The sequence below is a fragment of the Bicyclus anynana genome, chromosome 7, assembly GCF_947172395.1.
Source record: "Bicyclus anynana chromosome 7, ilBicAnyn1.1, whole genome shotgun sequence".
Taxonomy (NCBI): Eukaryota; Metazoa; Arthropoda; class Insecta; order Lepidoptera; family Nymphalidae; genus Bicyclus; species Bicyclus anynana.
The window spans coordinates 9,126,544-9,151,952 of NC_069089.1; the positions used below are offsets into that span (position 1 = coordinate 9,126,544).

The 25,409-nt window shown below is 35.8% G+C and overlaps 1 protein-coding gene across 10 annotated transcripts in view; it reads right to left on the reverse strand.

Moving 5' to 3' along the window:
• LOC112047855 (protein still life, isoform SIF type 1) overlaps window positions 1-25,409 on the reverse strand; it is a 178,803-nt gene that overhangs the window by 105,701 nt on the left and 47,693 nt on the right. For all 10 annotated transcript variants that reach the window (XM_052882453.1, XM_052882452.1, XM_052882449.1 and 7 more), the window contains exons 19-20: window positions 15,922-16,122; window positions 5,419-5,551 (exon numbers count right to left, since the gene is read on the reverse strand). In XM_052882453.1, coding sequence (XP_052738413.1) covers window positions 5,419-5,551; window positions 15,922-16,122 — 334 coding nt within the window. The remainder of the gene's footprint in view (window positions 1-5,418; window positions 5,552-15,921; window positions 16,123-25,409) is intronic.

The following is a 25,409-nucleotide window of genomic DNA, read 5'->3' on the forward strand; positions in this document are numbered from 1 at the left end:
AAAAACATAGCAACTACATTTATAGTAATCAATGATATAGCTACAATGAGGAAGGAGTAAAATATAGAGTTTATTACAGTAGTTGTTTAATTTTTAGGGATCTATATTACCTTTAAAAAAACAGCATTCTTCGATTTGATGGCCCCCATGCAGTTACCATACTATATACATGTTTATAAGCACCTACTAGTTGAACTTTATTTATTAAATATTACTTTAAGTACGTATAAGAATTTAGAATTTCCTACTACAACATTTAACAACGTATTTATATTTAAGTATATATAGAGAATTTCTTATAAACAACACGAGTTTTAAATTTTCTAATAACGTTTTCTATAACTGTATTCAATTTATCTACATTAAGCACTATTTAGCAATGAGTCTAGTAGAATGTTTTTGTTTATATAAAAATGGCAGTAACGTTTAATTCGCAAAAGTCAACAGTCACTTAGAAAGATTATCACAGGTGGATCAACCAAATTACAAGCAGGAACTTCTACTTTAGTATTTAAAATTCTATAACATTTGTTTAATTTACAACGCGAAGTGATCTCAACATCCGGGTATAGGCTCTACAATTGACGCGGGATATGTTAAAACAACAAGCAACTTCGTAACTGTATCGAGCTACAGTGGCCCTGTATTGTAACAACCATGAGAAACAATATCCATTAAGCGAAAACTCTGCGTGGGTGATGGGATCTTCTTTGTCCGTGCACTTGATAGTAATAGCTTTGTATTTACACAAACAAAACGTCTCAGTTTCCGATTCAAAGTTCTCTTTCGCGACATTCGACACGTCAGTATTCGAACGAACCTAAGCGTCCGGAATGCACGTTTAGTTTTAATACATTTTATTGTTAGTAGAGAAAGTTAACCTCAAAATAATATTTTTGATGCTACGTTTAGGATACGATTGGTGTGCCTACGGCGCAGCGGTGGGCGCAGTTTTCTGCGCAAACTCCACCGAAGTGCCCCGAGCTCGACCGATTTGGCCCAGACCTTACTTCCAAGGTGCCTTGAATAATGTTCCTTCTCGATATATTTTTAACAGACATACTTTTCACACGTTGGATTATGTGAGCTACAAGTGGAATGTAGGCTATGGAATAGATACGTATGAATATCTCGCACATATTACATCGATGGCATGTAAAGTAAATATTCCAGGTATCTAATACTGTACTTGTATGTTGTCAGAAAGAGCCACAGTTATTGATTCAGTTTCCCGTCCATTGAAACTTGTTCATGCATATAATGTAGGTGGACACAGTAGCAAAGTACTGTAAGCGCGTATTTGTATGAACTGAAAACCGCTCTTATGTATGCAGTAGGTACCTCTATGAAACTGTATGTAACAATTATATACACATAACATAACTTTAATGTTATGTTCGTACTTTGAATTAAGGTATAGTTTCGTACGAATGAGGTATTTTATTATTTTTGAAATCGTGTGATTTAAATAATGTATCAAGCTTCCTGTTGCAACCTCAAAAAAAGAAAATGATCGTTACTTCGTTGAGATAATTATAGGAGTAGACGCAATATAGTACAAGAGCTTAAATTTCATCGACCTACCCTCGTCGAATTTTCGTGTGATAAATGTTTCCTGTAATTTAATTAATAATACCTACTTCAAATGAAACATGATACCGTTCCGACCTCGTGGCCTTGCTGAATTATATTGACTATTTTTTATTAAGAGTCGTGATAGTCCTGTGTAATAGTCCTTTGTCTCCTATTCCGGAGAGCATAGGTTCGAATCCGGCCTGAGGCATGCTTTTCAGTTATGTGCAAAAATAAATAATCTAAATATCAACCTAATACTTAGTTTCTTTAGATGAGGAAACCAGCATACCTGAAATTTTTCTTAATTCTTTACGTATGTGAAGTCTGCCAATCCGCATTGGGCCAGCGTGGAGCGCCTAACCCCTTTTATTCTGAGAGCAGACTTGTGCTCAGGAGTGAGCCGAACATGGGTTGATGATGATTTTTTAATAAAAGATACGTTTCTTTTTTCAGAGATAACTATTTTGCAATAACTTGTACATTTTTTCTCAAAAATCATTTTCATGTAGGTAACTTTCGTTTAAATATAGTCGTGAGCTGTGAGGCATTAATCTATTGTTTTTACGTTAAAAATATTGTAGAAAACATTTAATTTATCTTAGTAGGTACCTATATGTAAGTCGGGATCTTGGAATACAAACATTTCAAAAATGTAAAACTCGAGATTGCATCATATCTCCGAACTTGAATTGAGAAAAACATATTCTAGAAAATAACATTGAAGTAAAAATATACTAGTATTCAAAGTAATCTTAATTAAATATTCACCAAAAGCAAAACTATAGGTCGAATGATATTCATACGAGTGGCGAGCGCCTAATACAATCTTTGTAGATATATCATACCCGTACCTTGGTTACGTCGAAGGCACAATCTAATAACGGTCTTATGCGAGGGTTAGCCTCGCTTAACAAATATCTGAGGTACAAGGCTTATTAATTTCTTCCGGCTTCCGTTTAATAATCTGCTTCACGAGGCTCGGCTTGAGGAAACTTAACAGCCAGTAAATTTTTGGGGCTGAATAACAAAATGTAATCGTATTAAAATATCAAAAGTGATAATCAAGATTACGTAAAACAAACTGAATTATATAAAAAACATTAAGCCCGCATTCGCACGAGCGGTTTTTTAACGGACGGATAGCATTGAATGAGCCATTATAGTATCAAAGTTACAAAACTGAGCAGTAATCCAGCAAGAAAAATGATAAATGTTAATATAATTATGTATGAGATGAGATCAAACAAGACTTAATTTGATTTATTTTTAATACTAGCCGACACCCCGCAGTTTCATCGGCATTGTTTTTGTTCCCGTGAGAATATGGAGTTGAAATCAAAACACTCACAATTACTAATGTGGCTTTTTAGTGATAAAAGAATTTTCAAAATTGGTTCAGTAGATCCAGAGATTACCTCCTGCAATAGCACAAACTTAACCTCCTTATAATATCAGTATAAGTATACGAGTAGATAAAATTAACACTAAATTCATTCATTTGATACTAAACTGATATTACGGTTATCACATGAATTTCAGTAAGTTAGACACAGTGGCGATACAGTGGAGTACAGAGTTGAGAGATTTAATGGTTAAGTCGTGTATTATCAAGAGGTACCCAATGACATCGAGTGCCTACAACGGGTTCCTCGTCGTTTGAACTGAAGCAGGAACACTTGAGTGGATACCTTTTGAAATAATTGAATTAGATCAAATTAGATCGTGATTTCCATTTATGTGTTCAATTCATTTAATACATATTTATAGTGGAGTTTTATTCATTCCACAGGTTTCGGATTCATGTCAATATATTTTCATTATTCAATTTATTATACCCCTAAAATAATTAAATATAGCCTGTAAGCTCTCATTCGCACTTTTTTAACGGACGTTAAAAAAGCGTTCAAATATAATATAAAATTAAATAGACCAATTATTTCCACTTGGTCGCTAACTATGGGCCTTATAAGAAGGCTCAAAGTCACTCAGCGGGTGATGGAGCGTGCTATGCTTGGGGTTTCTCTGCGTGATCGAATCAGAAATGAGGACATCCGCAGACGAACTAAAGTCACTGATATAACTCAGCGAGTCGCGAAGCTGAAGTGGCAGTGGGCAGGCCACATAGTTCGAAGAGCCGATGGACGTTGGGGTCTGGAGTGGCGACCCCGCACCCGAAAGCGCAATGTTGGTCGACCCCCCACTAGGTGGACCAAAGACATCAAGCGGGTTGCAGGGAGCCGCTGGATGCTGGCGGCTCGAGACCGTTTTGTTTGGAAGTCCATGCAAGAGGCCTATGTCCAGCCGTGGACGTCCATCGGCTGACAATGATGATGATGATGATGATTATTTCCACTATTTTCAACGTCCAAAATTAAAAATGCAATACCTACTGCTCGAAAAAAAGCGTCGTGTTTAAGAAACGCTGTCGTGTGAATTTATACTTGGGAATGCAGTTGTTGTATTTGAACGCTTTTTTAACGTCCGTTAAAAAAGTTCTCGTGCGAATGAGAGCTTACAGGCTATATTTAATTATTTCTTGCTTTTGACCATTGCTAGTTAGTAAAATAGGAGTAATGTAAAATTACAGCATCTACTCTAAAGGCTTATAAATTCATACATCTGAATAGCAAAAAACTAATTTCAAAGCACGTTCTTGTACACAATTATACACCTCGTTACGGTCTATTGAAGGAACATAAAACGCTAGTTTACTGCTTCTCAACAATTTTTTTCACTGCAGTGTAAGTTTAAGTACTCTTCAGGATTAATTACTCTATGATACTTACAAAATAGCGGCCCTATTTATAAAATAAAACTAAGATACGAAAATTATTTCACAGAGTTGGGAAGTGCAGAAATACATTTATTTATGGGGTTATCTAAAGCTCCAAAAAGCAAACCATTTTGTTAACGACAGACTCTTATCTTTGCATTTTCACAGCTGAAATTCTTGAAATTCAAGAACCATTTCACACTTAACAAATTGTATTTAATTTCTCGCAGTCTTTTGTTTTAATATTTTGGCAAACATCCTTATTTTAATCTAGCTTTCCCCGTGGTATCGTTCGCATGGACTTCTTATCTTACTCTATATTTTTAACTGATTTTCAAAAATGAGGAGCTTCCATGTTTGATTTGTAATGTAATGTTAAGTAAATTGCTCGTACAATATTACTACAATCTTTGAAATTACATCTCACAATTAATTTATACGAAGTCTTATTTAAACGTAAGATTTATTTATTTAAGTGATATTTAAGTTTAAAGTAACAAATATTATTATTTTACCAATTTGTTGTGACGACCAAGTAATATAACTTATAACACGAACAAAAACAGACTATGGCGGAACTCAATAATCGATTTCCCTTGAATTGTCACCGATAGGAAGGCCGGGACTTGTCCGCGTGTAATTCAAATTTTCACAAATCCCGCGGGAACCATGGATTTTTCCGGGATTAAAAGCAGTTTTTCGTAAATCCCGGGTATAAACTATCCCTATTCCAAACTTCAACCGATTCCATAATATATTATTTTGGTAAAAGAGTAACAAACAACCATATCTATACTTTACTACGAGTGTACTTTACTAATAAAAATCTATACTAATATTATAAAGCTGAAGTGTTTGTTTGAACGCGCTAATCTCAGGAACTACTGGTCCAATTTAAAAAATTCTTTCAGTGTTAGATAGCCCATTTATCGAGGAAGGCTATAGGCTATATATTATCCCCGTACTCCTACGTAAGCGGGAGCTATGCGGGTGAAACCGAGCGGCGTCAGCTAGTTCATTATGTAAAGTCAGTGGTAGGTCATCATATCGAAAACATAATGTGTACTCACCTCACTAGACGTCAGGTAGCATATTCTGGAGTCAGTGCTGTCGATCGATGCCTGTTGCACGATTCCATACCGGGACGACTCTCGATCGCTCGCGTACTCCGAACGCACGCTATCTTGTCGATCAAACACGCCTCTGTAAACAAAAAACGATATTATCCACTAACCTTTTTAACTGACTTTCAAAAAGAGTTATATACCTGGCTGTTTGTGTTCATATATCCGGTTGTTTGTGTTATTTTGAAATGCCATCTCATTAAGCCTTTAAGTTTTATATCGTTGCAGGATTGCTGCTTTCTGCTGATGGGTACAGTGTTATTTCGTATTTTGTGAACACCATAATTTAAAACTCATATTCGGCTCACTGTTAATCACGAATCTTCTGTCAGAATGGGAGGGGTAATTCCACCACGGCTTGGAAGACTTCACACACGTAGAGAATTAAGAAAATTCTCAAGTTTGCAGGTTTCCTCGCGATATTTTTCCTTCACCGTTTGAGACACGTCATATTTAATTTCTTACAATGCACATAACCGATACCACATTGCAGATCTTGTGCTTTGCTTAGCAGTATATTATAATTCTTATTATTGATACAGTTTATAACATAATTTCGATACCTAATACACGTACAATATATTCTAATTCAGGATACAATATTAATCTTGGACGGCTGTTATATTTGAGTGAAAATATTTCGCCTTAGATGAATTACAATTCACAGAATTTTACGTGGTGAAAATTTCTTTTCACATTTTCTCGGAATAATATACGAATCCTATAAAATCTCATAGGGAGCAGGAAAACTCGTAATAAAAGTTGGGGTAATGTTCTAAGTACGTGACAGCCAAAGCGTAAGATAAAGTAATAATGGATATTTTAACAATGCCCAAGTACATTTGTATGTATACACTACGAGTATGTTATATATAATGAGTCAATGCCTGCATCTATTCAATATCTATCTAATTATTATCATGATCTCATTAAATATTTAAAAGAGCAGTGGTAGCCCAGTGGATATGACCTCTTCCTCCGATTCCGAAGGGCGTGGGTTCGAATCCGATCTATACGATACATGCAGCTTACTAACTAATACATGCAGCGTATTAGTTAGTATGTCGTAGTCATGTGGGAGGCTTCGGCCGTGGCTAGTTACCACCATGCCGGCAAAGACGTACCGCCAAGCGATTTAGCGTTCCGGTACGATGTCGCGTAAAAAGCAAAATGGGTGTGGATTTTAATCCTACGCCTAATAAGTTAGCCCGCTTCCATCTTAGATTGCATCATCACTTACCATCACGTGAGATTGCAATCAAGAGTTAATTTGTAAAAAAAAATATTCTCAAATTAAAATCTACAAATTTTATCTTTATAATAATATCTACAAAATACTTCAAATTTTTTTTTATGCAATATAGGCCAGCGCTTGACTACAATTAAGCCTGACGGTAAGCATTAATGCGGTCTAAGTTGGAGCGCGCTTACCTAGAAGATGCACTCTTGCTTTGAAGGTGTTCAAATTATAAGGGTCAGGAAACACAAACGCCGGAAGGGCATTCCAAATATCTTACATGATTCCAAAATATCTTTAAATCCTCTAGTCAGTATTCCAATGTTCGTATAAATGTGTAGCCAAAATTATACAAATACGAGTACTAGTAAGAGTACATTTCCAAAGCATTCGGCTTCAGAGACGTAACGTAAATCAAAATTAATAAACTGATCCCAGCCATCATACACAGACACGAAATAGGACTCCAAAGCCTCTATCTACGGCGAGCCGAGATTTGAATTTCAGTTTCCGTTATCCCCATTGTTACGTAACACAAAGACTGATCACGAGATTTAAGCCCACCCATCAACCAATTGAAAAACGCTCAGAAATTCAGTCGCTTTCTTCTTATGATAATAATTGACGCTTAAATCTTTTGAGTCAAAATGTCTTAATTTTTCCACTTGAATCAAATCTTTTGATGGGTATCAATTTATGCGCAATTATCGGACTTTCTTTTGTGAAGGTTTGCGGAAAAGGTTTCCTGACTTACAAACATTAAATTAAAAAAATATATTAATGGACATGCACGGAAAAACCATCATTATTTACTAGTATTACGTGAATTTTCGTCGTGTACTTCATTACTGCTTTCGTTGTTTTTTATATGAAATTTAAAATTTAAAAAACCATTTTTAATTTTTTTACTTTTTTCAATCATCGGTACTCTTCATAGACATACTATATCTTTGTCTATACTTAAACCATATTATACCTTACGCGTTATAATACCAAATGATGTTTTTGAAAAAAATCTTTTTCGTTTTCGGACGAAAACGATACTTAATATATAGATTATAAAAAGAATTTAAACCTTATTATAATAAGTAATCGGTGTACAATGTACATACATAAAAAAAAAATACCGACCGAATTGAGAACCTCCTCCTTTTTGAAGTCGATTAATAAATGGTGATAAACTAAAAAAGAAAAAACCTGGCTAAGTATGTTGTGGGCTCTTCTCGTACCTATAGTTCACGTCGTAAATTTAATTTTAAGTTTTCGACTAATTATTATCACCATTATCTTATAATACTAGCGTTTCGAAAGTGATTGTAAACTATACCTAAATGAAATAAATTAATATTGACTATTCACTATTACAATACGAAATTTTATCCTAATTATAGGTATCGTTTCCTAGATCAACGTCTTCACGCTACCAGCAAAAGTTTTAGCCAATTACACGAGTAAGTAACGTACTCAGCGAAAATAAAAAAAAAGAATTGTACTGTGACAAATCCATGCATATTTAAAACACGTTGAGATTAGAAACGTACAGCTGAAATAAGCCGTGTGGCATTAACATAAATTTATATCACAAAGTGGCATTATTTCTTCCTCGGCTTTTTGGCTTGAAAGGCAAGAAAAATGAATACATAAAACTGTCTCCCTTAAAATAAAAAAAACGCGCACCTTTAAGAAATCGTTTCGATAAAACATTGAAACTGTCAATGTTTACGGGCGCGGCCCTTTAAATTGATAAAAAAAAATATTGTTCATAGCTGAATTCCTAAGGATAATGTAAAATTACAGGCGCTGCACCATTGTTTCAGAATGCCTTAAGGCAGCGCATGTAGGCAGCTTGGTGATTTGTAGTAGAATAGTAATTAGGTATACGAAGTATTTCTAGGTATTTCTCTCAGACTTCGCTTATCCCGTCTATTCTTGCTATAAGACAAGTAATTAATTTACAACCAAATTGAAATTATTTATTACCCCTCTATATCTTAAATACGAGAAATAAAATAAATTATTATTTTTAACAGTTCAATTTTCTAACCAGTTTACAGTTTTCGGGCTGACAATGTCCAGTGTCCTAAAATGTCGTGTATGTTTACGTGTATCGTGGCTTTGCCAGGCTTCAATAATTAATATTATTCTTTTAAATGTTTTTTTTTTAATTAAAAAAAAAAGAATATTTGTCATATCTTTAAAAAAAAGATCAATATTCCCGTTTCCCTCCAATTAAAAGTCCAGTCGGAAAAGACTGTGTTAGTGTGTTAGGAGTGGGTACGACAATAGTCCAGCGGACGGGGACCGAACCACCAGTGGTGGTGGTGATGAGCCTGCCCTTTACCACTGAGCTAATGAGACTTAAAATAGGATTCAGTAGGTACGTTAAGAAGTTGTTAACTACCACTTAACTATTGAGGCTTAAAATAGTATTTTCAGTAAATTAAGATGATGTATAATCGATATAAAAATGGCGTAACAGCTCATTTTAATTTCAAACATTTTCATGTCATATTTAGGCCACACCATGCTCCAGATTACAATAACTACAGACCTTCATAAAACCCAATATCATGTAAATATGGCAAAAAATGTAATACATTTTAATATCTGCTCTTATATACGATACTCAATCACATTATTTGACGCGTTTTTTCCCACTTAAGCTAATGGATAATTTTTACTTTGTGTTTCCGATATTTATTAAATCTCCAACAAAAACAACAGCGAAGAAAAATTCGTTTGTTAGACTCGTTCGATATAAGGCAATTAATAAAGATCTTAGATTAAAAAAGCATAATATCGTTTTAAAGCTTTCCAATAACGCAAAAAACCTAAAGCTTTTTCAAAGCTCTCTGATCTGATCTCTCATGTGACCTATGATTTTAATACGTTTTCTTTAGAGACATTTTGTCCCATCATTCATTCTCTTGATGATAACCAAAAGCTACCATATACAAAAAATAGATAAAGATTTTATCATGAAAATATTTATTCAAGATTCAAAAATTTAACTTTTTTTTGTAAAAATAGCTTTCCAAATGAAACAATTTTCATTAAAGTTTATTATTGCACGTGCAAAATGTTAGTGAGAGCTTACTGTTATGTAACGTATTGAGGTCTCGGATTGATTCCTTGGTTTGGGCAAATGGCCAAGTAGAAGAAGTTACCATATTTTCTTTCTATTTAGCAATTCTCTATAGAATTTCAGAGTAAAGAAGTGTTGGTCCGGGTCTTTATTACTAAAATCTACAAACATTATTCGATACTGATAAAATATTATGTTCTTTAAAGTATTATAATGAACTTCCCGTTCCTCTTCAGTAAAATATCGCAAAGTTATTCAATTAGCGCCTGAAAAGTTATACTGCTTTGTAATTTGTTAAAGTTTCAGACATTATGTTAACTAAGTCACCTGACGAACGCGTTACGGCCGCAACGTTTGCTCCCAGTTTCATTAATAAACATAGTTGTTATACCTACCCACGATAGCTATCTAAAACCGCAATATTCATTTAGTGCTACCCTGTACGAGTAAGTAACTAGCAGACACCCGCGACTTCGTCCGCGTGGAATTTAGTTTTTCACAAATCCCTCGGGAACCATGGATTTTTCTGGGGTAAAAAGTAGCCTATGTGTTAATCCATGCTATAATATATCTCAGTATCAAATTTCAGCTAATTCAGTTAAGTAGTCGAGGCGTGAAAGAGTAACAAACATTCATATCATTAAAATCATCAGTTTTCGCAAATCTCGGGAAACCATGGATTTTTTCGGGAACGTAGCCTATTTTTGTTAATCCAGAGTAAAATCCATTTCCATTCCAAATTTTAGCCAAATCGCTTCAGTAGTAGCGGCGTTATAGAGTAACAAACATTGAAATATCCAAACATACATCCAAACATCCATACAAACTTTCGCGTTTATAATATTAGAAGGATAGTAGGAAGTAGGATTTTCCTCTCCTGTGTAGTCCTGAAGACTATTATGTGTTAACTTTGGGAAGTTGATGGTGTTACACCCCAGTGCCTTGGAGAGTACTTTATTCCATCCCAAACATTATCATTTACATCTGATAGTGGTTGTTAATTTAAAATTATCAGTTAAATTTCGTTAACCCCATTGTAACTCGCATTATTCGCTATCCCATGGTGGTAATTTTTTTTTTATTTGCACAGAATACTATATATATGAAAAATACGTATATATCCAATCCAAATCCAAAAATGTATGTGTATATGTAATTATTATACTAATGTCTGTGTAATTACGTATTGAATTACTATAACAATATTTTTCATTAGCTTTAACGTTTAACTTATTTTAGTTCCTTTTGGTTATTTATTATTACTGTGTTCGTGTTGTTACTTGATCTGTGGTTCCAGCTGAAAATCAGAGCTACATGTCCTAATTCAAATAGTCACGTAGCATTATGCTGAGCTGCCATTTTCGGGTTATGCCAAACATCGCAGGGTATATTCTTGGATGGCCTGGTGTACTGGAGATATTGTGATGTGTGGCATAATTCCGAAATAAACGCATTTTTCTTTCTTTCTTTCTAAGGTTAAAATAAGCTGTTAATAACACTGCTTCTACGTAGGACTTAAACTCGAAACAGCGAGCGTAATTTTCACACCTATAATATAAGCAGGTAGGTAATATAAAGAGTTATGCTTAAAATAAGCTACTAAAAGCGTATTTGAATAAACTGTACTCTTAAAATCCTTGAGACGTCGAAGCGTCATTCAAGTTCCGACATTGATTTTCAACAACGAACGAGTCCCACAGGCAATACTAAACTTAGAGTTAGTAAATTGTATAACGGAACGCGCATGAAACTGGATCGATGTCCTTGAAGTTTAATAATATTACTTAGAAGACTTTCTTTTATCCAATTATACTTTGCGACTTATCGCTTTACTGCGATTCCAGCAACGCTAAAACTGTGTTGCAATTTGATTCAATTCGTAGAAAATTGTCGCTAACTATGGGCCTTATAAGAAGGCTCAGTCACACAGCGGGCGATGGAACGAGCTATGTTAGGAGTATTTCTGCGTGCAGAAATGAGGAGAAGAACCAAAGTCACCGAGTTGCAAAGCTGAAGTGGCAATGGGCGGGGCACATAGTACGAAGAGCCGATGGACGTTGGTGTCCCAAAGTGCTGGAATGGCGACCCCGCACTAGTAAGCGCAGTGTTGGCCGATCCCCCACCAGGTGGAAAGCCGACATCAAGCGAGTCGCAGGGATTCGTTGGATGCAGGTGGCTCAGTATCGTGATGTTTGGAAGTCTCTACAAAGGCCTACGTCCATCAGCTGATATGATGATGATGATGATGACGTAGAAAATTTTCATTACAAATATTCAAGACTCGTCGGACGTCATTAGGTTGCTATAACAAAGTTACTTGAGATACAAAATCTTTAAAAATCACCTCCAATCCGATCAGTACATGGCATGAGGAAAGTAAAATGTTATTTTTTCGCGTTTTAAATACATCATTATACATTACAGAACACGTTTTACATCTATTTAGTGTGTCACAGAATCATTTTCCTATCAAGAAGTCTCTACATTACACTACAAATTATTTCGCCTACCTTTCTAATTTAGTCTAGTTTAGTGATCTGTCAGATGATGAAACTGGAAGGTTGGACTATGTTGAACACCACTGATAAAAGCAAAAATACACAATTTCGTGTACTTGCATGATATACTATTTCAGTTCTTTTGATTTACAAACCCAAATACCGTAATGATTTTAGTGACTAAATGGGACCAAACAAGCACTTAATAAATTACAAAGTTACTTTTGATTAAACATTACGACAAAAAGTGTATACCATTGTGTTTACTAGAAGAGATTTTCAGCTTTTGGAAATTGAGTACTAAATTTAAAGTACATTAAATTAATTTTAATTAAATTGAATCAATATTTTATTATTTACATTCTACTGTCTAAGACGAATTGTGGTTTGTGGGTTGGTAATATCAAACAATATGTCTTCAAGCAAACAATCGCTCAGTGTAATTTTAAATTGTAGTCAACAAATAGAAATGTTTGCTACCAATATACAAGTCGTTAATCAAACAGTAAAACACTTTATGGGCTGAATTGCTGATTGTAATTAGTAAATTTAATTATATCACATTAATTATTATATTTAGGTCAGAGAATCAGTATTGCCATACAACATGACAATACTGCCAGCCTTCTGGGCACTTTACCAATGATCATCGGATGAATTCTACGACGCCTAAGTTTGTAGATATAATTCTATATTTCTTTTTACTTTATTTTTATAATAAGTTTAGGTTAGGTAAGTTACTAAGTTAAATACTATTTAAATTACTACATGTGTATAGAATTAACTAGTATTTAGTTAGTGTAAATAATTATAATAGCAAACTTAAGTTGAAATAAATAATAAAATTATATGACATACTCGTATTATGTAGTACAAGTAAACTTTAATAACCTAAAATTAATGAATAAAATTAAATACGGTCGAAATTCGACCACACGCTACTTCAACTTACAATTAATTTGTATCGTTTACATTCTGTAAACCCACCCAGTGAATATGACCTCTGCCTCCAATTCCGGAGGACGTGGGTTCGAATCCTGTCCGGGGCATTCACCTCCAACTTTTCAGTTGTGTACATTTTAAGAATTTAAATATCACATGTCTCAAACGGTAAAGGAAAAACATCGTGAGGAAACCTGCATACCAGATAATTTTCTTAATTCTCTATGTGTGTATAGTCTGCCAATCCGCATTGGGCCAGCGTGGTGGACTTCACCTAACTGCTCTCATTCTGAGAGGAGACTCGAGCTCAACAGTGAGCCGAATAATATGGGTTGATAATGATTGATGTTCTGTAAATCTTATCTTAAAATTAAGTAAGATTCGTGACAGTCCGATTTATATTACAGCCAACTGTATTCTAAAAATGGCGCTACAATTTACCGCTTTGTGGAAAATGTTCTGTTCATGCAATTACTTTAACATGCTAAACAGGACGGCTGCGCTGTATTCATGTACTTCTAAACTAATTCCCTCTTAATGTATTTAGCTCAATGAAAGAAACTCTTTTCTTTTTTATCCGGCTGATACATTTGCATCCGAGTTATACGACTATTTTATATATGGTTTTTGTTTGTAGTTTTATATTAAGGTCGTAGAAAGCTAGACAGCTAACTCAAGATGTCTAATATTATAATGATCTCTGCTTGTCACGACCGTCTTCATGGAAGGACATTACGATGTAATGAAATGCTTCTATATCTCAGGAGGTCGTGGGAGATATTTCTGGGTTTTAGTGGGTATTCAGGCTGCTTCACAAACAGCATCCTACGTAACTAAAGCTGTACAATTGCCAGCAAGCCTCCGATACGTAAAAGCATTCTCGGCGACAATATAAAAAGGTTTGGTCCATTGATCTGTTTTAATTTTAATTTACTTTAAGTGATGTAAAATTAGGAGTGAATAAACTATTAACCTTACAAATAACATGTGTGATAGTGGTGAACCATTCAATTTCATATAATAAGAAATTTACTTTACTCTTACTATGAAATTGATACTGTTCGTAATTTAATAATGTTCTCCTGACCGAATTTGGGATACAAATACAGGTGAACTTTCCATCCTTCATGTGAGCCCGAAGGGATGGTAATCCGACCGGTAGCCGATTAGGCTCGCGATCGACTTAGCGTGCTCCAGGCACGAGGGTATAAAAACAACAACTTTTCAACCTTGGGCCACTTACTACTTAACAGTATTTTTCAATGCGATTTCATACAATTTATTGGTCTTTGTGTTGAGTTGAGTAGTTATAGCCCGTTCAGTAGTTCTAGCCCGTTCACACATGGTCTCCGTTTATCGGATAGGTTTTTTGTCATAGATGGCGCATGGAATTGTATGAGCAACTTCACATATTATGATACAGTATTCAGTATACGAGCCGTGGTAGCCCAGTGGATATGACCTCTGCCTCCGATTCCGGAAGGTGTGGGTCGAATCCGGTCCGGGGCATACACCTCCAAATTTTCAGTTGTGTGCATTTTAAGAAATTAAATATCACATGTCTCAAACGGTGAAGGAAAAACATCGTGAGGAAAGCTGCATACCAGAGAATTTTCTTAATTCTCGGCGTGTGTAAAGTCTGCCAATCCGCATTGGGCCATCGTGGTGGACTATTGGCCTTACCCCTCTCATTGTGAGAGGAGACTCGAGCTTAGCAGTGAGCCGAATATGGGTTGATAATGATGATTCAGTATACAGTTAATAAAAACGATTCGGTAAATTATGACATTCCGTTTTGTCATCGAATACTGGACGAACGGAATACGTATCCGTCATATTTCCGTACAATTTTACCGGATATAAACTGTGCAGGTGTGAGGTGTAAGTTTTAGTCGTTTTTTCGCATATGACTCATGAATAAACTGTAAGCGCCTTCTGTAGTTCTTAGCGCCAAGACTGGATGCTACCAATAAAGTCGATTTTTTCCTTCTCCGCCGGCGTATGTACCAACACGACAACGCCCATCCTGGTAGAATAGCGGCGGTGTACTGCGAATTTGCTTATGAACATCGTATGCAGTAATGACGGATACGTTAAACGTTATACGATTTCTATGTGTGAACTCGCTGTAAGTCTATGCTGCTTCAGATAATAGTATGTAATACATTATATATGTATGTATTATGTAATAATAAAGCCTTGGTCGGTCTAATAAATATTAAGTTTAACTTCCTTTTCATAGATTCTCAATAGCATCCCAGAGTTGGAAAATTGATACTCCATGTCTTATTATTTTTAGTCTTTACAAGTTAGCCCTTGACTACAATCTCACCTGATGGTAAGTGATGATGCAATCTAAGATAGAAACGGGCTAACTTGTTAGGAAGAGGATTAAAAATCCACTCTTTTCCTTTGGGTTTCTACACGACATCGTACCGGAACGCTAAATCGCTTGGCGGTACGTCTTTGTCGGTAGGGTGGTAACTAGTCACGGTCGAAGTCTCCCACGAGACCTGGACCAATTAAGAAAAACTCAATCGGACCAGCCGGGGATCGAATCCAGTACCTCCGTATTGTAAATCCACCGCGCATACCACTGCTCCATGGAGTAAACGCCACGCTTAAAGACCACAGTGCGTCCAAATAAACTCTTATATGGGAAGCCTGGAAGTGCTATAATGACTTACCGTTGTTCAAAGCTGTCAGCCCTGTTGCTTCGATAGCCGGAGTCGTTGAGGCTGCCTTCATGCCGGAGGCTCGGTAAGGAGTCCCAGGGGGAGCGGCGCGGGCCGGGGGGAGGGGCACCGCGCCAGCCATCCGAGTGGCGGTACCAGGCGGAGCGAGCTGACTCGCCGATACAGGACGCACATCGAGACGCCGATACGAAACTATAAAAAAAAATCAGTTAACATAATCATTTTACTTACCCATCTAGCCTATGCGGCTTCGTACCTTAGGTCACTAACAGACTACTGACAGACGCTCTGTGACCATACTCGTTTCCGTGGAAACACGGGGAACACACCAATAATGTAATTCTAGTAGTAGAAGAAGTAGGCTCACTGCTGAGCTCGAATGTCTTCTAAGAATGAGAGGGGTTAGGTCAATAGTCCACCACGCTGGCCCAAAGCGGATTAGCAGACTTCGCACACGCAGATAATTAAGAAAATTCTCTGGTATGCAGGTTTCCTCACGATATTTTCCTTCACCGTTGAAACACATGATATTTATTTTTTTTAAATGCACACAACTGAAAAGTTCGGAGGCAGAAGTCATATCCACTGGGCTATCACGGCTCTTATCACTATTATATGAGGATTATTAAGTCCTAGGTTTGAATCGTAGGTCTTGCTACGAAACATTGAATTTTTCTTGCTTGTAAGATAGTTTGTTGAACTTGTAAATTTGTAGAAGATTTGTAGTTATATAGTATAACCCCAAGGCACAGGGTTCTAGTACAATATGGCACGAGTATAACACAATACGAGAATAACCTACAATCCACCACAAAACCAAAAATAAACCACAATAAGGGGTGTGGATTTTCACCCTCCTTCTAACAAGTTAGCCCGCTTCCATCTTAGACTTTATCATCACTTACCATCAGGTGAGATTGTAGTCAAGGTCTTGCTTGATAAGAATTAAAAAATAAAATCATTGGTTATTCTCGTATTATCAAAGTCCGATAATCATTATCTCATAAGCTCGCCAATCTACACTAGAACCGTGGAGTGACTCGAAGCTTCAAATTCCTTTAATAAAAGTAGTGTATGAATGGCCACAATCAATTACAACATTTAACCTGAACCTTTACTGTTGATAGAAAATAAAACTACACCAAATGTCAAATGTTAGATTTCAAAGCAAACTTCGAGATTTGAATACGGGTTGGTGGATTTAGCTAAAAGGTTAGATTAGGGTCTCAGCCCTACATTATATCCAATACAAGGTTTAACCCACACGTCGAGTGACATTTTAGAACTTCCCTATGTATTTACCTAAGGATTACTATTGAGATTGCTTACTAAGATTATAAATACAAATGTGTAATTTATTAGTTACACTTTAAGTATTTAATCGATAATAATAAATATAAATATAATATTTTGTCAGGGTATACTAAAAAACCAAGAGCGACGTGATAGCCCAGTGGGTATGATCTCTGCCTCCGAAACTACCTTACCTATCCAACTAAGAAATAAGGTAGTAATAGTCCAACACGGGAATCGAACCTAAGATTTCAGTTATTAGTCTCAATAGCTCAACGGTAAGTGGATTGAACTCACGCAGAAAGGTCATGGTTATTTTTTTATTCTTTACATTTTATAACCCTTGACTACAATCTCACCAGATGGTAAGTGATGATGCAATCTAAGATAGAAACGGGCTAACTTGTTAGGAGGAGGATGAAAATCCTCACTCACCCCTTTCGGTTTCTACACTACATCGTACCATCTTTGTCGGTAAGGTAGTAACTAGCCACGGTCGAAGCCTCCCAACCAGCCAGTTCTTGACCAATTATGAAAACCACAAGCGGCCTAGCCGGGGATCGAACCCAGGACCTCCGTCTTGTAAATCAACTGCACATACCACTGCACCACGGTGATCAGAACGGAGGCAAAAACGGAAAGGGTTCGACCGATAGGCTTTATTTTTTCAGGCAAAAGGAACTACGCAGGCAAAACCGCAGGGCGCTGCTAGTTATGTTATGGTTATAGCGTAGTTGTGATATTTTAAGTTGAAAGCAGTAAAATGATACAATGAACTTTTCTACTTTCTTTTTATACCATTACAAGTACATTTTTAATACACGCTGAAAATGCCATTGAAAATTCAATTATCCCACACGAGAATAGAAAATCCAGTATGATTTTAGGTGGAACGTTAAAAGCTACCGTCGAGTGGTTATATTGAGAAACTTTGTTATATCCTTTTGCCGCCTTAACATGCTAAAAAAAACTTTTTAGATCAAAATAAAACGTCATGTAAAAAGTTACGTAAAGGTACTGTTACATATGCTTTAAAATAGCGTGCTATTAAGTATGCTCCATATAAACCACACTTATTGCTAGCAAATGTGTTTACATTTGCTAGCAATAAGTGCTAAAGCAATAAAAAATAAATAAGCAAAATAAGCATGCTATTTTTAAGTATGCTCCTGAATAAGCATGCTCAAAGTAAACATTTCAATTACACATGCTAATGTGTATCTATCGTTCTCTGTCTATAGTATCGTGTTAGACAGGAAGAGATGAAGGTGAAAAGAATACAGAATAGCAATGCTGATCGACTAGCATAGTCAATAAGCAAACCTGTTCAGACGCATTAAAGCACGCCCTACCACCCGCCCAGCAAGTAGCATGCTCATTTTATCGCACGACTGTTGTTCTTGAGCAAGCTCGAAATAAGCATGCTCATTATTAGCAATGTTGCGATACACATGCTAATAAGTAGAAACTGCTCAATAGTAGCATGCTTTCATGCTTGAAATGAGCATGTGTAACAGTAGCTTAATATTTTTTTAAAACGATGAAATTTGATCAAAGTACAACAACTGTTAAAAATAATTATCGATAAAAACATTATCACCACAAATCCGTCAACTCGCATTGAAATAGAGTGGTGGGTCTAATCTCCATGTCTTTCATTAAAAGTAAGCTGATAATGAAGATTTAAAATGGACTTCAGATATAACTAGGTACCATCACCATCATTAACAACCCATTTTCGGCTCACTGTTGAGCTCGAGTCGTCCTCTGAGAATATGAGGGATTAGGTCAGTAGTCCACCACGCTTACCCAATGCGAATTGGCAGACTTCACACATCTAAAGAATTAAAAAAATCAGGTATGCAGATTTCCTCACTATGTTTTTCCTTCACCGTGTAAAACACGAGATATTTAATTTATTATAATGCAAATAACTGATAATTGGTTGTACTTTCTCTGGACCGCATTTGAACCTACACCCTCCGAATCCAAGGCAAAGGTCAAATCCACTGGGATATCACGAGTACTGAAGCGATTTGGCTGAAAATTGCTTTTCATCCCGGAAAAATCCAAGGCTCCCTCAGGATTTGTGAAAAATTGAATTCGTTAGGTATAGACGTAAAATATTCTTCCGAGTCAGTCAACGTATTAATTACTACACTAATCCGTTAGTATGTCGTTAGAGAAAATCGATATAAGGCGCTTAGAGGACACTACTGGCAACTGCGTCGTAAAGCTAATCGTTACACCGGCAAATTACAAACGAAGACGGCTTAGCGTAGATACTGGTAGCGCGATACACTCGTAATAATATCCTATTCTAATGCATTTAACACACATTCTTACTTCTTACTGCAAATAGGACGTATCAAGTGTATAAAAGCGATTGGAAAAGTAAATTCCGACTTGCAGTTTATTCTATACTTTGCCTGTTATTCCTTGTTGCATTTGTGCCTTTATCTAAACAACTTTTTATGCTAATAGCTCTTGCTGTATAGTTTTCTAATAGTGTATTTGAAAAATATGCGCAGAAGAGCCGACATCTTGTTACTTCTTCCCTTAGTATTAAAACACAGTATTAAAACACTATTAAACACAGTATTAAAACACTATACGCCGTTAGGAGTCTCTCTGAAGGACAATATCCGGAACGAAAAAATCCGTAGGACAACGAAAATAATCGACTTAGCCTAAAGGATTAGCAAACACAAGTGACAGTGGGCGGGCGATATCTGTCGCAGAACAGATGGCCGCTGGGGCAGACATGTTCTGGAGTGGAGACCACGTACCAGCAAGCAAGCAAGCACAGTGTAGGACACCCTCCTAGATGTTCCGACGACATCAAGAATGTAGTAGGAAGTAGCTGGATGATGTAGGGGGAGAACCGTGTGTGGTGGCTCACTCTCTGAAATGCCTATGTCCAGCAGTGTACGGATACATGCTGTTGATGATATACGCCGTCGTGGCTTCCTTATGTGGTGGATATCCAGGCAACTCATTGCATCCATGTATTTAATTTGCTCAGTAGAAGTGTGGTATTCCTCTCCGGCGCGTGTTTAATGCCACCTACAATTGAAACACCTTCAAGCCAAGATCGTATCACTGATTTTCATTAGGCGTGTTTGTAGTCAATTGCAAGCCTATGTCTCTGCACCGGACGTCTCTGTACGGGGCACTTAATCATGAGCTTATTCATGCAACACGGCCCAACAATCGTCTATTTATTTAATTAGTAGCCGACGCCCTGCAATTTCACCCGCGAAGTTCCCATTTTCATGGAAAAACGAAAAAAAATTTCAAAATCGGTTCGTTAGAGATTACCCTAAAACACCACAAACTTTACCTTGTTGTAGTACCTCCCTAGACATGCTCTGGCAGTAAGAGCTCTACTACTACTGAGCTGCAGTATTTTAAACCTACTGTTGCTTTGGTTTTCGGATTTTTCAATTTAGATTTCGGGTCATTTTCCCAATATAAGGTTAATTTCCGCGGCTTCATTTTCACGGGTAACAGTTTTGCACTAAATTTCCGCCTGCACTTCGCAATTTGATAGAGCACGGCTTAAATTTTGAGTTCGCTACTAATATTATGCCTATGAAAATACAAACAATAGTTCTTATATCTATTGTTTGTCTTATAATATCTCTAACTAAATTCTTAGCCAGTTTACACATAGCTAATTCAAAAGTTTATTTCTAGAAATAACCATAATATAATCTAAATAAACTGAATAGTTTTTAAAAATAGAATGGATTATCAGGAATTAAACATTCGATTCTCTCTCTCGTCTTATAAAATAAGAACAATCAGTAGATTCCTAAAAGCCAGTAAAAATATTCAATCGTGTACCATAGTTATATTACTTTTATATTATTCATGTCTATGAAAAGTAAACTCCACCAAGAAGGTAGTGGGAATTTAAAATTAAATGTAAAAAGCTGAAAAAATGTTACTATATTTTATTTACCGTCACTCTTTTTCTTAGAAAACTCTCTGAAAAGTAGTTTCTTCATGTTAACGTAATAATATTATATCAAGGATATTTTATTCAGAATCTGTTATAGTTCTGGAACTAAAGTTTTATTAAGAATTTTAAAATGGAGTACGTAGCCTCGAACATCAAAATGTGAGAATAACTTTGAAAACTCATCCTTTTGTTTTTATCGTTACCAGCCTAATATAGCCACCACTCAATAAAGTGTCAGGCCTACCTATAGGAGAGGGGATATTAAGCTAAGACTTACCATGGTGCTCTGGGACTGGCAGTTTCAGAGATGAGCGCGTTTAAACAAACTCACTTTACGCTAATATTATAAAGGCGAAAGTGTGGGTGTAAGTGTGAAAGTGGGTAAGTGTGTTTGTTCCTCTTTTACGCTGCGGCTACTGAAGCGATTTTGTTGAAATTTGGAATGGAAATAGATTTTACTCTGAATTATCACATGGGCTACTTTTAATCCCGGAAAAAACCATGGTTCCCGCGGGATTTATGAACAAACAGAATTCCACGCTTACGAAGTCGCGGGCGTCCGCTAGTAATAATTATAAGAATAGTATCGATTTCGATTAGACGTAAAATTATGTACTATCACAAAATGCTGTTATTTGAAATACAAATAAGTGACAAATCTAAAATCTTTTACCTTTCATCTAAAAATAAAAATGTCAAAGTGAAAAAGCTCTCCCAAATTGAAGTAAAGAGGAAAATCAATCCGTTTCCCGCTCTGGGTAGGGAACCTAATTCAAAATGGACATTTCGGCGATTCCCCAGAGGCACAACAGCTTCGTGTCAGTTTGAAAGCCGCTTCGAATCTATTACGAGTTTAACAGCGTTTGGTATACAGAAATGCGCGGGTATACAGCCGTGCACCTAGCAAGCTAGCTACCTAGCTGTAACTATTACGTCATAACTGGTGACCCAGGGGAATGGAAATACATTTTAAATTTCATTCTTGCACCCGAGTGAAACGTGTTTAGATTCACCAATTTTGACAACTGAATAAATGAATAGAAACGATTTAGGAGATGAAAGTATTATCTATAGATTTAGATACAATATATTTAGCTTACAATGCTTTGTGAATAGAAAACAAACAGTTTCTCATTTTCATTAACATTTTTTTATAAATTACATAGTAAAGGTTGAGGGAACAGACATAATATACGAGTTTACCTAGAATGCCTTTCGAGAGTTACTTTGACCTTTACATGACACCTACAATATCTTCAATAGCATTTAAGCATCTTCTAAAGAAGTATAAAACACGTTACATACAATTAAAAAAATAATAAAAATAATAAAATGACAGCGCCATCCTTACTTTGGAGACCAGCAGGCTAATTCACTAACTTTGACGTATGTTAGTTGACATATACTAAAATGAGGTTTTAAGTAACAAATGACATCTGGTGCCTACTGACTTCGTGGATATCATACAGTACACACACATCACATCACAGTTGATTTGGTATTTATTTTAATAGGTTTTTAATAAAAACCAAATTAGTGAATAGACCAGCTGACCGCCAAATTGTTTGTGCACTCGAATCTCTAGTAGAAGGACTGTATTACTTTTAATTTTTAAATGATTTATTAAAATGTTAATATATAATGGAAAGTGTAAATAAATTTTAGACAGAGAATGTAAGTAAATGAGAGTTGAAAATCATTCATTGCTGACAGACCTGATTTCAGTCAAGTTACTAAAAAAATGTGTAGTTATATAATATAATATAATAGATTGAGATATAAAAAGGATTACACGTTCACATACTAATGTTCACAACATTACATCTGTTAGTTGGATTCCTGATTCATAACTAAGCGAATTTCATTTCACGTTTAACTGGTACATCGCAAATTCCATTTCACGGAACTACACGCCGAAGTTAGACAGTTCCAAGTTACTTTGTAACGACAAAAAAGAGTTCATGAAAATGAGTTGATCCACTTCCTCGGAATGGTTACGTCGAGACTATTCGACGTGTAGCACAAATATTTTTATTATACGCCCGGCTTATCTAAACAGGGGCAAAATCTGGGGCAAACGGGCCAAGTAGGGCCCGGAAGCGAAGACTGCCCTATAAACGTTGATGCTTTCTAATAGAAATTCAAATGGGTGCGATCTTTTACTAATTCTGACAGATTAAGTAGTTTCCGTTAAGATGACTAATTAAATGCTAATAGACCGGTCAAATAAGTCAGAAAATGGTGTCAAGCGTGGTTGCTGTTTCCTTACCTTAATTTTAATTTAAGCTCTTTTTAAATAGTAATGTAGACGTTGACCTTGCATTCTGTTTCCACAACTGGGAAATATGTTTGTGATAAGATGAGCATTGGTGTTTTCCGATGTCTGGGCGGATTCACATGTTATTATAAGTATTAATATATCATGTATATGTACACATATATCTGCAATCACACAGGCAAGCGATGTGTGTCTTGTACAGACAGGTATATTTTTTATTTATTATTTTACAATTCTAAATTTTGCATATTTTACTAAAGTACCGCTTGTATGAAATTGTGTATTTTAAAGTCCTCAACAAACATGGATTCAGTTGACAGTTCACAATCCATGGTTAAATCTATTTCCTTGCCAAATTTCCGTCAAATTAGTTTAATAGTTATGGCGCGAAGGAGTAACAAACACACACTTACATACAAATAATCTTTCGCTTTCATAATATCAGTGTGATAATAAACCATGCATGTTACTCATATTTGATTTTAATTTTCAACTAGCTAACCTGGTCCTGAAATTTCTATACGAAATTACGTATTTAAAATTTTCAAACTTTTCTTTGGGATTTTGTATTTTCATTATTAAACCATCCCTGTATTAGAGCGAATCAAAAAAAAAAATAGTCTAACCATTTTTTTTTAGTTTTAAATTTCACCAAGACTAGGTGAGGCAAATAATTTTTGTATAAAGAGCTACTACTTGTAGCATTTGTCCTTGTTGTGAAAGATTCATAGTTTGACCAATACTATGTCTAAAACACGCATTATGTAGAATGTAGTTAATCTTTATTTATTATTTTTTTTATTTATTTTATTATAGATTTATTTCGGACGTTGACAAAATTTTAATTATAAACTTATATTGTATGTACCGAAATTGGATCGTTACAGTACCAAATAAAAGTAAACAGATAATGTTATTAATATAACGATTCCGTATTGTATTAATTTTGCACGTAAAGCTCGTACGTAATCTAATCAGCTTACGGATTCTTAGCTGTTAATCTCCCAAATTATTAAGGTATCTGAAACCTTACGTTAATTATAAGTTACCCTCCAATAATATCAGATATTTATTTATTTTATACTTGCCTAAATGATTGAATAACTGATTCATAGATACATAAAAAGCTAAGAGTAAAAAGCTGAAATTTGGAGTACAATAAGTAGAGATTCGAATTGGACATTTTTATTTGGGAGGGTGTCACTGAGGCGTGGAGGAAGTTAAGGAATTCTACGGAACTTTTAAACTTAATTTCGTGTGGTTGTCACAGACAATATAAGGTATATCTCAGCGTTCATGTACAGGATGTTTCACCATAGGAAAAAATGTTACTGGAAAATTATTTTGGCATATTTAATACTAGCGGATCCAGTCAAGCTTTGCTTTGCCAGTTACTCTGGCAACCAAACGTAAGAAATATAGGCAAAATTTGACGGCGTCCGTGGCGCAGTGGTATGCGCGGTGGATTTACAAGACGGAGGTGCTGGGTTCGATCCTCGGCTAGGCCGATTGAGGTTTTCTTAATTGATCCAGGTCTGGCTGGTGGGAGGCTTCGGCCGTGGCTAGTTATACGTACGACAAATACGTACCGCTAAGCGATTTAGCGTTCCGGTACGATGTCGTGTAGAAACCGAAAGGAGTGTAGATTTTCATCTTCCTCCTAACAAGTTAGCCCACTTACATCTTAGACTGCATCATCACTTACCATCAGGTGAGACTGTAGTCAAGGGCTAACTTGTAAAGAATAAAAAAAAATAAAAAATAAACAGTTTTTACTTGCTTTGTATATATTTAAGATATTCTTCTAACATATTCGTATTAGGAAAATGTATTTCACCAGATCGTACCTACTAAGTAATCTAGGCTGAAATGCGCTTCCCTAGAAGAAAACGCATACCTCGGAACGGAATTCTATAGAATTTCGTATAAAAAAAGAAATGC